Source organism: Engystomops pustulosus, chromosome 1, assembly GCF_040894005.1.
Source record: "Engystomops pustulosus chromosome 1, aEngPut4.maternal, whole genome shotgun sequence".
In the NCBI taxonomy this organism is placed as follows: Eukaryota; Metazoa; Chordata; class Amphibia; order Anura; family Leptodactylidae; genus Engystomops; species Engystomops pustulosus.
In genome coordinates, this window is record NC_092411.1 from 38,938,568 (window position 1) to 38,952,467 (window position 13,900).

The 13,900-nt window shown below is 42.4% G+C and overlaps 1 protein-coding gene across 1 annotated transcript; it reads right to left on the bottom strand.

The window, feature by feature from the left end:
• Nucleotides 1–3,253: 3,253 nt before the first annotated feature.
• Nucleotides 3,254–12,244, bottom strand: BTF3 (basic transcription factor 3). The gene is made up of 6 exons (XM_072138690.1): nt 12,087–12,244; nt 10,347–10,415; nt 7,893–8,006; nt 6,324–6,525; nt 5,646–5,705; nt 3,254–3,556 (listed from the first exon to the last, which is right to left on the bottom strand). Exons 2-6 carry the CDS (start codon nt 10,413–10,415, stop codon nt 3,510–3,512), a joined length of 492 nt encoding a protein of 163 aa, XP_071994791.1. The 5' UTR covers nt 12,087–12,244; the 3' UTR covers nt 3,254–3,509.
• Nucleotides 12,245–13,900: the final 1,656 nt, after the last annotated feature.

The following is a 13,900-nucleotide window of genomic DNA, read 5'->3' on the forward strand; positions in this document are numbered from 1 at the left end:
TGATTTTTCTCCCAAAATTTCTATACCTTTTCCATGCCTGCCCTATACTACTTCCTAAGAGTCTGTTTAAACGCTTGGACGGCATTCTCAGGTCCTTCTACTGGCAGAGTAGTGCCCCGCGGTTCAGTTTAGCGCTGCTTCAGGCTCCCAAGTCTAGGGGTGGACTGGCTGCCCCGGATCTGTATCTTTATTACCTGGCTTCCCAGCTAGTATATGCCCAGTGGTGGATAGATATAGACATGGGTAATGCAGCTACTGCATTGGCTGGTGCCCTGGTGGGTTCCTATGAGGCCCTTACAAACCTGCTGTACAGATATAAGTCCCCATCTGATACCCCACTTCCCCTACGTACGGTAGCGGTGTGCTGGCGTAGGGCACAATCCCTGGTAGAACCGAGCAGCTCTCCCCCTCTCTCGCCTAGGACTCCATTGTGGCTCAATCCGTGGCTCTCTCACTTCCTCTCCCTCCCAGGCTGGACAATGTGGGGGGCAGCGGGGGTGAAATTTGTAGGCCAGCTCTTATCCCCGGAAGCAGAATTGCTCAGCTTCAACGAGATAAGGGAGAGACATACGGTACCCAATACGGCCAGCTTTCATTACACGCAACTGCGGCACGCATTCAAAGCCCAATTCGGCTCCTTCAGCCTGACAGTGAAATTCTCCAAACTAGAGACTCTGATGAGTACCCCGGACCTCCCTAAGCCACTCACTCAGTGCTATGCTCTCCTACAAGAGCAAAAGTCCAGACCGTTTGATAGAGCCTGTGAACGCTGGAGACAGGATATCCCTGACCTGTCAGATGATGACTGGAGGGAGGTCGAACTGTCCTACTTCACATCTGTTGTGAGTGCGAGGGACTTCCTGATCCAATCTAAATTCCTCCATCGAGTTTACTTCACCCCTGCTAGACTATTTCGCATGGGAGCAATGCCTAATGATCTTTGCTTTCGCTGTCAGGCTGAAGTCGGATCCTTCCTGCATTGTGTCTGGTCCTGCCCTAGGGTCCATGTCTTCTGGTCCGAAGTGCTGGAGTTCCTTAATCTACACTTTGATTTCCCACGATTACTATCTCCCTTTGTGTGTCTCCTCGGCATCATAAACGAAGTTGTCAATGGCCACTATGACAAAATTTTCTTTAGGTTTGTCCTATACTACGCCCGAAAAGTGGTGGTGATGACCTGGAAGGACCAGGAGCCCCCTCCATTAAAAAGATGGATACTACTCATTAATAGTGTCATTCCCCACTACCGGTCCCTGTATACCAACAGGAAGTGTCCCCAGAAGTTTGATCGCATCTGGTCCAGATGGTGCGCGACTCCCCATACAGCCTTATAATCACATGTGATTTATACTCCTCTCCATGATGATGGAGACTGAGCGTGCTGGTGTGTGTGTGTGTGTGTGACTGATTGTCCCTGTGTCAATAGTTATTTGTGTTGTATCAAGATGTCTGGCTGCAGTATCTGCTGTTATCTACTATGTAATATCCCTCAGGTAGTTTTGAAACGCAGTAAGAACCTGACTGTTACCATGGCTGTTGTATAATAATCCTGTATTGGGGGGAAGGAAATATGTGACAGACAATCTTGTTTTCTGGTTTTGTTTATTATGTTTGTATAAAAATTCAAAAACTGCAAAAATAAATACTTTTAAAAAAAAAAGGAAGCGGTTTGTGGCCCTTGTGATCTCCTCACACACCAATGGCAATAGAAAAATACTACAAAGGGCCCCTGCAAGGTGTCACAGCCTCCCACCCCCATTTTTCTTTATGCAAGTTGGATATGTCAGGGTTAAAACATTTTATCAGTGTGTTTTCCTTTATGTTATACATTGGTATGGTCTGTGTATAAACTTAACTTTGATAAAGGTGAAATGGTTCGGATCGCTGCTAGAACATGGAAGTATCAGGACAAACATCAGAAGGCCGACTGCTCATTGGCAGCTGTCAGACGGGAATCTTTGTATGGGATAAATAGCCGGATCTAGTAAAAAAAAAAAAAAAAAAATCAGCGGTCCTCCCTACCCCCACTTCCAATTTTGCCACTGGTGGTTATTAGTGGGATCTGGTGATTGTCATTGCACGATGGCTATCAATTTTTAACATTTAGGGATTTATCTTTGGAGTCAGATTTAAGATGCACATTTATATTATACAATGTAGTCCTACATTTAGCATATTTAATCCTGGTCTCTATTATTGTGGTCAAGAGTGGGGGCTTATGATACCATGTACAGGTTTGCAAACCCCAGTAGTAACAAGACTGAGGTGTCCTTACATATCTCAGAGTTTGGTTTCTCCTCATCCCCTTACACTACAGCAAGATACACTAGCCATGGCTCTTACCTCACAGTACCCAAGCACATGTAATTTAGTGCACGTACCACCGTTTGCAAGGTTACACTCCATATATCAAACTGTAGGCACAACAGCCATCAGAAGGGGAAATGGATTCAACAGGACATCAGTTTTAGAAAATGCTCAAAATGTTGTCACACCATAATGTGCATCCAGTTCCCTGATGTGGATGAGGCACTAGCGTTTAGCCCCTGCCTATTGTTGGACCCTGGTGAAGAAGAATGTACCAGAGAACATGACCCTGCTATCCTGAGATGAAAAGGCTAGTATATTGTTACCACAGAGGAACAGGATACTACAGGGACAACACGTGAGAACAGAGGAGTTTGGGAACATGAGCACATGTCTGTGTTGGAGTAAATGGGTACCTTTCCTCCCCCCCTCTGATCAAACTTCATCTCTGATCAAAAAAAATTTTGTTTAGTGCTATGCCATCAATCGGATAATGCATCAAGAAACTAAGCGGTGAGTTCACCAAACAGGACTTAAGGCCTCTTGCAGTCCCAGGACCCTGGAAGAAAGCTACAATGATAATCTGAACTTGTCCTTTCTACTGTTTTGGTGTCCTCAGGTGCCTATATGATTTAAACTTGTGACAGAGCAGGAAGTCATAAGTTACTGCCTAAATTGTTGCATTGGCACTTTGCAAAAAATATGTGGGTTTTGGTTGTAGTTTGGGCACTCTGTGTCTAAAAGGTTCCCCATTACTGTAATAGAGAATGTCCCTGCCTTGGAGCCTGTGCTGTAAGGTTTGTGCAATATCACATAGAAAGACTTTTACCCAAGATGGTGACAACACAAAGCCAAGGCAGTCCCCATGAGATCTCATGGCTGCAATTACTAGGAGAATGCAGATTCATTTGGCTATTACAGACAGAACAGTAAGTTACACAGAAGACACGGTTCTTATGATGTTTATTGAAGCTCAATCTTTATTTCCAAGAGTGTGGAGTAAAACTAGGCCGCACAATGCAGGGTCTGCACTAGAGCAGTGACTGAAGCCGAGCTGCTACATATTGAACATTTTTTTTTATATAATGAATTCATCTTTAATCTCATCAAGTCAAAACCAAAAAAAAAAAAAGCACAAATAGATAAGTCACAATATAAAATAGCAGCTCTGTTCAGCGTCAAGTTCCTCAGTGGTTTTCGGGTTACACTGCCTCGTTCTTGGAGGCTTCGTCAAAATTCTCAACCAGGTCTGTAAATAGAGATACAGGTCATTAGAAGGCAGGTTTACCCTTTATATTACATATGGTAAAAAAGTCAAAATGTTTATCCTGATCGGGGTTTCAGACAATTCTTCCTGTTACAGTTAACTACAGGGAACAATTGTTTTTATATTTTGATAGATTGGACATTTTGGAAAAAGGGAATTCACTTATATTTGCTTATTCTTATTTATGTACGTGAACACTATGGGGGTCTAATAGCCGATACAGTATTATTGAACTGCAATAAATTGGAAATTTACTGGGTCTGTAGTAGACCCAGCATCCGGTAAAGTCACTGGTTACATCAAAGATGGCAGCACCCTTGCACCACAATCACGTGTCACCGCAGCACTAAGGCTCCATGCACACAAAAGCCTTGGTGGCCATGATCCGGGCACAAAAGTGCAGGCAGATCACAACCCAGTAGAGGTCTATTACATCCGGTCCAGTAAGGTCCCCGCTCTGAAACAGAGCCAGGCAGCTGCACCAAAAAAAAAAAAAAAAAAAAATAGAGCAGGACCCATCTTTGGCATGGCTGTTCTGCTTCCTATGGAGACCTCTCCATAAATCCTGAGCAAGGTCATGATGCAGATCAGTCATGCGTGGATAAGTGCTTCACAGACCAATCCTGCAAAGCCATAAATCCTATTGCTAGTGTGACCAGCACCAACTCTTGCTACTTACAGCCTTCCCATTTATAAGATTGGTGAAGTCAGATGAACCAGGCAGCGGCCATGCAGAACTGAATGTTGATATCTCATCCACCAAAGGAAATCATTCCATGTGCTTGCAGGATTTCCTGTACTAAACCTTGAATGGACATGCTATGGAAATCCTGCAAGCACAGGGAATGGGTTTCTCGGATCAAACTCGCTGGTGGGCAACAGGCTTAAGCAAGTCTCCCAAGATCCTAATAGATAAACGTTGCAAGCCACAACATTTCTGTAACTTGCTTTCATTTCTTTTTGAGGTACAGAAACAAATATAGCCGAGGCCCAATTTGAAGTTTTTTATTTTTTAATTTTACAGATCCCCTAGGTTTAAAGAACTAACCAATGTATGGGGATTTTACTTAATTATGTGCCACTGGCACATTGTAAGACAAAGACCTAAGGCTGTAATAGCAACGGATCACCACTCCCAATGGGAAGGAACAACCTTAGCCAAGGTACTGTCTCCCACTCACCACTGGCAATCAATGGTTAACACCCGCAATCAGTGTTAGAGACGATCGTAGATGTTACCAATTGTTTTTTTTTAGCTTCAATATGAAGCAAACACCCACCTTGTATAGAGGGCTGTGAGCCCTCTCCATACACCTGCAACCGACATGTTAATAAGTCGGTAATGTATTAAAATGTACGGTCCATTTCTTAGGATTTAAGCTTGAGACAAATCCACAATACAATGCATTAAAGGGGTATTCTCGTCTGGGTATTCACATTCAGTTTCATTAATCTGTCATATATAAACATTTCTTCAATTAGATGTTATTAAAAAAAAAATGTTCCTGTGTGTAGATAATTTCTCATAAATGTAGTCATATCGTCCCTTAGAAACGAGATGGCTTCCCCGGATATGGCCACCTCTGCTGGAGAGATTGCACAAAACAAAACAAATTGTTTTTGTATATGAAATGTCCGGGAGTTACTGCATGTCCCTCAGCCGTCCTGTAGTAATGATTGCCGAATCCAGGAGGTCAGGCAGGGCTCAATAGCGCATGTCTGGCCACTGCTGCCAGAGTGTGAGGTGGTCGTATCCGAGGAAGCCATCTCGTTTCTAAGGGACAACATGACTACATTTATGAGAAATTATCTTCACACAGGAACATTTTTTTAATTAACATCTAATTGAAGAAATGTTTATATTTGGCAAATGAATTTAATTAAATGTAAATGCCCAGATGGGAATACCCCTTTAAGTAATAGGTGCCAGCCCATAAAAGGTGGCTAAAAAGTGCATTGTGTTGTGTTTGCAAGAAATCCATTTATATATGTAAAATAATAGTGAAGGTGCTCAGAAGAGAACACAACACAAGACGAAACAGTTATGCCAATACATGGAAGAAAATCCTACCTGGAACGTCATCCTCATCCTCATCCTCCCCAGTGGCAATTGGAGCTTTCCCATCTAGAGCTGATTGGGAGAAAGATCAATGGTTAATATGACAGAGAAGGGAATGAAATAAAAGGGCACCAAAAAGCACATCGCATCCCCAAACCTAGAAGTCTATGGGCAATGGAAGGTGAACTGGGACTTTCCCATTTCACAAAAAAAAATAAAAAAATAAATAAATAAATTAAAAAAAAAAAACAACAACAATGCAGGTGTGCACCTAGCCTTAGTGGTGTAAAGAAATAAATATTACTTATTACAAGTCAGTTCAAAAACAATTGAAACTAATGATATGAAATTGAGCATTTCAAAGCGCCAGTATATACTTGGTCACATGTTGGGCTGTGGAGAGGAGCTCCTTTTCACAGTTTGAATAATGTGCAAATATTGTTTTCCACTAGAAGTCACTAGTAGTTCAGGAAAAAAAAATTGCAAGTTATTGTATATAATTTTTTAAAAGTTTTTATTGAAGCAGCAAAGACACCAGTTATAATTACTGTGCAAAGGATGAACCCTTACACACTTGACATGCTGCGGATTCATAGCCTGCATGCAGCTCCCCAGCCATTGTGTTATGGAGCACATGGAAAGGAATACACCCAAGTGTGAACCAAGTTTATTACTTGGCATTTTACTTACATTGTTTTGGCAGTGCCTCTGCAAGTCTTCTCAAACTAGTGAGGCTGTCTGCTCCGAGCTGGTTCAGGATGCCAGGTAACATCTCTGTGAGCTGCTTGGTCTCAGCATGACCTGTAATAGTGAAGGTATTGGCAGCCAAGGAAGCCTGGACTTTAGGATTATTGAAGTGGATCACTGTTCCTTGATTTGTAAACATATTTACCTAGAAAGAGGAACAAAGGTCTTTATGAAAGCAGACAACAGGCGCGTGCAAGAATTTATACATTTGGGAGATCCTTACTAGAATTAAACATGATCATTGTATTTACAGATACAGCCACAGACACCTCCCATGATCCATGCTTACCTGAATAAGATACAAGTGTCTGACCTGTTTCCTATGCCCCATTGAACAACAAGGTGTCAGGCTTTCTACTTTATTAGTGATTTGGCCAAAAATCATGATTAATATCCATAGGAACATAAAAGGGGTTTTCCTAATTTCAGCACATAATATTGTTTGTGCAGTAAAAAGTTAAACAATTTTCCAATATACTTTATCAATTCTTTGTGGTTTTCTAGATCTCCACTTGCTGTCATTCTATAGGAAGCTTCATTCTTTACTTCCAGGGGATAGAAATTGGCCCGTGATCATGTGATGTCACACAGGTGCACGGCTCGTTATAACAGACTAATCAAACCGTGTGATATAACAGCTGTGCACCTGTGTGACATCACATGACCACAGGAAGTAAAAATTGAAGCTTCCTGTTGAATGACAGCAAGCAGATATCTAGAAAACCACAAGGAATTTATACAGAAAGAACATTGGAAGATTGTATACCTTAATTACGCAAACAATATTAATTTTTTGAAAGTGCAGATCCTCCCCATTAAGAGATTTCCACTTTGAAAGTGGAGGCAAATACCACCAACACTTTTGCAGGGACAAACACAAATGTTACATCATGTGGATGGAATTTGCGCAAAGCCATACATTATGCTGAACATGTCAATTGCCAGGGCTTAATTGTAAGTAAATTTGCTACATCTAACCTGCTGGAGAACAAGCCAACAGCACCATGGCTACTGAATGTCATTCCATAGCTTCTATCATAGAACATATATACACAAAAGGTTCATGAAATATATTTCATTTTTTTTCCCATACAAACCAATAAGTGTGTGTTATATTACAGCGGTCAAACATAGGAGTAAGGGTATAAAACAGGAGCAGGTACCAATGACTACCCCAGTCACACTGCGACTTAGCTCTGCCCTGTGGCTGCATTCACATGTTGCATTAAAGTTCTGTTTAGAAACAATATAAGTGTAAATGGACAGGGCTTCGCCCCATCACATATTGGTTTCCATTAAAACGCTTGCAATCTGATGAGCACCCACTGCTCTCCAGATGATCGTTAGTGCTCGCATGCATTTCAATGGAAAGGGAAGCAGAACTATAATCAGGAAAATAAATAAGAGGCAAGCATCATCTATATGTACCGCCTTACACATCATTTCTGAGGTCTGTACTGGAGACTCCCTTTAAATCAAGACCATGTGCAACAGGTAGAGCGATTCCCTTACTTCCTCGATGCCAGAGATGTTATTTACACCCAGCTTCTTGAGGGAGAACTGTAGTTTCTTGTCATCGGCGGTGGCTGTTCTGTGGACGACCTTCTTCTTTCTGCGGGCTGTTCCCTGAAGAGACAGAAATACTTAAAATATGCTTTGTTTATTGTCTTAAAGACAATCCCCTTCCCCATCCTGTATTAATGTTTTATTGGAAAAGCACTTTAGGCCGCTGTCACACGAATGTGTGAAAAGGCAGTATGCAATCCATACAGTACGGTTGCGTTACGGGTTGCATATGTTCCCATGCCTTTCAATCAGCAATAAGTCTATTGCTACATCAGTCTATCTTTCCCTGTAAGTACAGGCATGCCACACTTTCTAAGGAGAGGGATGAGCAGCGCTGCTATGAAAATAAAGTTTTGATGTTTTATGGAAGTTATATGTTGTGAGACAGCGCTCATCCCTCCAGCACGCTGCTGTGTGCTCGCCCAGGCTACGGCCAAGCGAGCACATGTCGTGTGGAAGGAGCCTTACATTGGTATTCTCATCTCATGCACATATTGGGAGAATGGAGGCTTATTGACCTACTTTCATGACTTACTTTCTTGAATGGAGCAGTGGTCAGACTATTCAAGGCAGTGGGGGTACCACAAATAGAGGAGGCAGCGCTGACCCTTTGACACTGCCAATGACTTTAATATAGAGGACACGGTCAGGTCTGACCACCACAAAAAAAGTGAAAAGAGTGGAGAGTTGATGCACCCTATACAACCTAATTGACCAACGCAGAGTTGGAACTGTTGCAGTGTTGGTGCCCTAGTAAGGCCTACAAAAAGGGACCCCTTGCATCGTATCACTATAATACAAGAACTCCCCATTCCCGGCACTGAACTGGGTCCATGGGATTAGCCCATTGCAAAGGTTCTGGGTACAGACGGCCTTAGTTCAAACATAGTGCATAGAAATGTATTCTTGACAATATACTTATCCATGATGCTAGGACTCCCTGCAGGATTGTCTTATACTGTTATCCAGTCTTCAATATAAAACATTAAGCCAGCATGAAGGCTGGGAACCAAAGAAGTATCACTGTCTTTTGAAGGCAAACATAGAATTTTGCCTTAATCCATGATACAAATTTGCTGGCACGTTCCTAATTCCAGACAAGGACTTTAGGACTTTGTCTTGCTATGAAGTAGAATTACATAGCCAAAGATCAGTGCCAGAAGTTGTACATGCGAGGAGAAAAGCTCATATCTCTCCAATACAGTCAGTATGTAGTGATAAATCTGCTCTATAGGTGGGGAACACCCTACAGCTACTGCAATGGAAGGTCTTACAGCCACTGCAGACTCCAAAGTGACAGCTGCAGCCACAAAAATTGCAGATTGCTTGACTGCAGCTGTCTCCACGAAGTCTGGGCCTAAGGAGGCCTTAACAGTTGTCAGGGTTTTGTTGCAGTGATGTCCTAAATTGCTCCATTTCAATGGGTCATGCCAAAATCCATTGTTTTATCACCAAAACGGCAACATTCAAAAATAAAGTCAATTACTGCAACAAAACTGAATGCTTGTGATGTATCCTAAAGTAGTAACAAGTCAAGAATTACAATCAATTAATACAAAACTATTCCGATTAATGTCTAAAAATGACAAACTAATTACAAATTACTGGACTTAGAATCTTATTGGTATTAAAGGGGTTGTACCGAGGGTGCATGTTTTCCCAAACATCTGAGAGGGTCTAACTGCTGGTACAAGAACAAGACCCCCAATCTGTAGAATACTATGAGAGTGCTGAGCACAGCGCTCTTTATCTGCTGTACTCCCATTCAGTGTCTGAGTGCAGGAGATAGCATAACTCTGGGCTCGGCAGATTTCCAACACACTCAATACTATTGAACGAAGCAGCAGGACACATTGCTGCTCCATTATTTAGTGACAACAAAACACACATTCTACGGATTTACGTGGGTCCCAGCAGTTTGGCCGTCACAGATCAGTTTATTATACTCTCCTGTAGATGGGGGATAACTTGCAAACTTTGTACAACCCCTTTAATGTTATGTACTTGCATATTCCCAAACTCAAAGTATAACCAATATCAGGTCTATTTAACAATTGGCACCAAGCAGATGCTACAGCAGTAACCAAAGTGCTCTAACACCTTCAGGGCACGTTCACACGATGCGTTGAGTTTCTTAGGTTTTTGACGCATACCAAAGGCTTCAAACTTGACGACATGTTGAAGTAACAATGCGTTTTAGCAAATGCAATGGAAACGCAATGTTACTTCAACATGTGATCAAGACTGAAGCGAGACGCAATGCATCGTGTGAACGCGCCCTCAATCAGCTGAACCACCTATCCAAAATAGGTTAACAATTGCATATATAGTAATCAGGCAAGAAAAACTAAAAAGTTATTTGTGACTTTCAAAACAGAAAATGCTGAACCACAGACTTACCTTTCCACCAATCCGGACTTGTGCTTGGAGTTTTGCTAACTTTTCTTGATTCATGATACTTTCTTTCATCTGAAAAAGCAAACAAGACATAATATGATTCAAGAGTATCATCACTGGGATTTAAAAGCCAAAATACTAGGACTTCAGGGGGCCATTTCCCTTACCCAGCTTTTGCTTCCACCCACCCCTGCCCCTCTATTCACTGGTATGTATGGCTGAGCATGCAAGTGTCCTCAACAGGTAAAGAGTGAGAAGGTGCTGCCAGAAATCTCTGGTTTAAGTCCAACCAACAATACCTTTAAGCACTTTTATATGAGTCATGGATATGAAGAGGATTTAAAGGGGTTTTCCCACAAACATAAGTTAGGCCCTATCCACAGAATAGGGCCTAACTTGCTGATCATTGATGAGAACCCGACATATTACGAAAACAGACTGCTGTGACTGTTCTGCTCTATGGAGCTGACAGTTTGCCAAGTGGATAGGGCCTAAATAGTGTTTGTGGGAAAACCCCTTTAACGTAGGCAAAGATTAAAGTCATTAGCCTTTACTTCTATAATCATAACTAGTGAACCGCGCCTTACAGATCACTGCTGAGAAGCGCTCAGGAGGAAGGTGTATAAAGTTGCTGCAGCTCACACCAGGCCGGGACATGAATCATCATCGAATTTCCATACAAACTGTACATATACATACTATACGCAAATGTGTAAAACACAACCTGCTGGGTGCTGCATCTAGATTTGTCAGAAGAGGGAAATCTCCTAAAGGGATTAAAATAAGCACCCTAAACTCACCTCCAGCCTCAACCAAGAGAGAAGTATATGGAGTTTATTTAAATTTTACAATAGGCAGGGCCTATTCCTGCCTGTGTTGGCGGTTTGGGTATCTCTTCTCCCGTCATCACACATCAATGACACATTGGGATTTTTTTTTTTACAGATATTCAGTAGAAGTAAATGGACTTCATAGCTAAGAGTACATCATTTAAGTTGCCCAAAACACGTCAGCCAGGATGGATAGCAATGCCAACTACTTGTTTTTGTTTTGTTTTTTTACATGCATTAAATTTATTCTTCTCCGTTTTTTTTTTTAAAGCAACATTTTATTTGCTGCCTATGATATGCACTAGGCTAAACGAGGACGACTCATATCAGCATTATAGAATCTACTGTGGACCCAAATTTGTAAATACGTGTGGCTACTGAGCGGCAATCATCAAAATGTGCAGCCACCTTATAATATACATGCTGAATGGGAGCTTGGGCTCAGTTCACACTTATTTGAGCCAGAAAGCTTTCCAGAGTCTTCCATAAGAAAACACAGCAAGTATACACCAATGTGAACAGCGCCTTACACCACCAATAGATGAGAGTCCTGAACACTAGATTCATGGCAAGGGCTATCGGTAGCCACGTGACTATAAGACGGGGGTCTGAGAGTGATGCCCCCCACTGGTGAGTGAGTGCTAGGGTGTAGTAGTAGGGGGGATACAGGCAGTAGCCATAATGTAGGCGCCAGTCACATGGGATACATAGAGATGGGCAGGACACAGCCATGTGATATCACAGCAGCCATTATAACACAACCAATGACAGCCCCCAGGAGGTACCACAAGGCCCAGCATGACACGGCCGCATCACAGCACACAGCAGTGACACATGAGGCCACAGGCCGGAGCCCCCACCCCACATGCCCATCACATCCGGGCCCAGCTGCTCCGGAGCGCCGTCCCCTCACCTTCTGCAGCCGGCAGGCGGGTGTGTGTAGGCAGCACTGCGGGTTAAAAGGCGTCCAGACAGCGGCGGCAGCGGGCGCGCACACACGCGGGGAGCAAGATGGAAGCCAAGAGGAAGGACCGGAAGTGAGGCGCGACCACGTGACCAGCGGCGCCCCGCCCCGCCCCCGATGTGAGTGCCGAGCACAGTACAGAGCCGCGCGTCAAGCTGTAATGTAACAATAACGAGGAGGAAATATCAGCCTATCACAGCGCAGCGCTTATAACTCAGCGGCAGTGGAAAAATGAGAGCAGTGATCTGATTGGCGATACCCTTTATGCTCTTTTTTTCTTAATGAGACACCTTGATAAATCTGGTGGCGGTGTACATCAGGAATTCATGGGGTGTGAGGGGGGATTTATATAAAATACCCTTGAGAGGGGTTGTATATAAAATACCCATGAGAGGGGCTGTATATAAAATACCCATGAGAGGGGCTGTATATAAAATACCCATGAGAGGGGCTGTATATAAAATACCCATGAGAGGGGCTGTATATAAGATACCCTTTAGAGGGGTTGTATATAAAATACCCATGATAGGGGCTGTATATAAAATACCCTTGAGAGGGGTTGTATATAAATTAACCATGAGAGGGGTTGTATATAAAATACCCTTGAGAGGGGTTGTATATAAAATACCCTTGAGAGGGGTTGTATATAAAATAACCATGAGTGGGCTGTATATAAAATACCCCTGAGAGGGTCTGTATATAAAAAAAACATGAGGGGGCTGTGTGGTATGATAAACTAAGGAATATGTTAGGGAACAGGTAAGGGCGATGCCACACGTGGCGTTTTGAACACGTTTTTGAGCCGATTTTGATAAGTCCGTTAAAAAACGCATGCATTTTCAAAAAACGGATGCGTTTTTTAACGGACTGCTCAAAAACGGCCCAAAAACATGTTCAAAACGCCATGTGTGGCATCACCCTAACTGTTTTAGTTTCTGAATGTTTAATACTGCCACGTGAGTTCACTGCAAAGGGGCCCACTGAGGCTCTGTTGCCCAGGGGTCTACTGATACCTGGAGCCGACCCTGACACTACCATCAGCGTTTCCATTTGTTTATCTCTGTTTAAAAAGAAGAAACAGATGATAAATAAACTGAAAATAACTGAAGACATGTCAGTAACCTTCTGTTTTTATTATGAATAATAATCAATCTATGGGGCACGTTCATCATATGCTGGCACCAAGGTTGCAACAACCATGAGGCGAGTTAAGCTTCTTGCCTAAGGCAGCATCACCTGCAGCAAGCTAGGGGACTGCATCAGAGACACAGGCACCTGCAGAACCTGACAATTACAATACAGATGCATTTACCATGGGATAACTATTACCAGAATTCTTTAAATTGAATAACTCCTCGTATGAGGAAAATGGAGATTTAAAGGGTATTCTTATCTGTGCACTGACCTTTCATTTAATTCAACTGACATATACAAACATTTCTTCTATTGAATGTTATTAAAAATGCACCTGTTTTAAGACACTAGGGAGCCTCCCAATTTATCAATAAAAACCATGCCCCCTTATCCAAGATGATGTATTTATGCTAAATTCTATTCTCCCCATACCCAGCACCTGCTCAAAACTATGCAAAATTTGTGCTGCCTCCACCTGTACCTTAACTTATACTAACAACAGTTTAATAACAGATATACCAATTAGCTAAACAATCCCTGAAATTAGTACTAGTTTTAAAGATTTAATACATGGATGTGCAGTGCAGACATAAAAAAACAATTGTCAAATAAAAAGATGAAAAAAATAG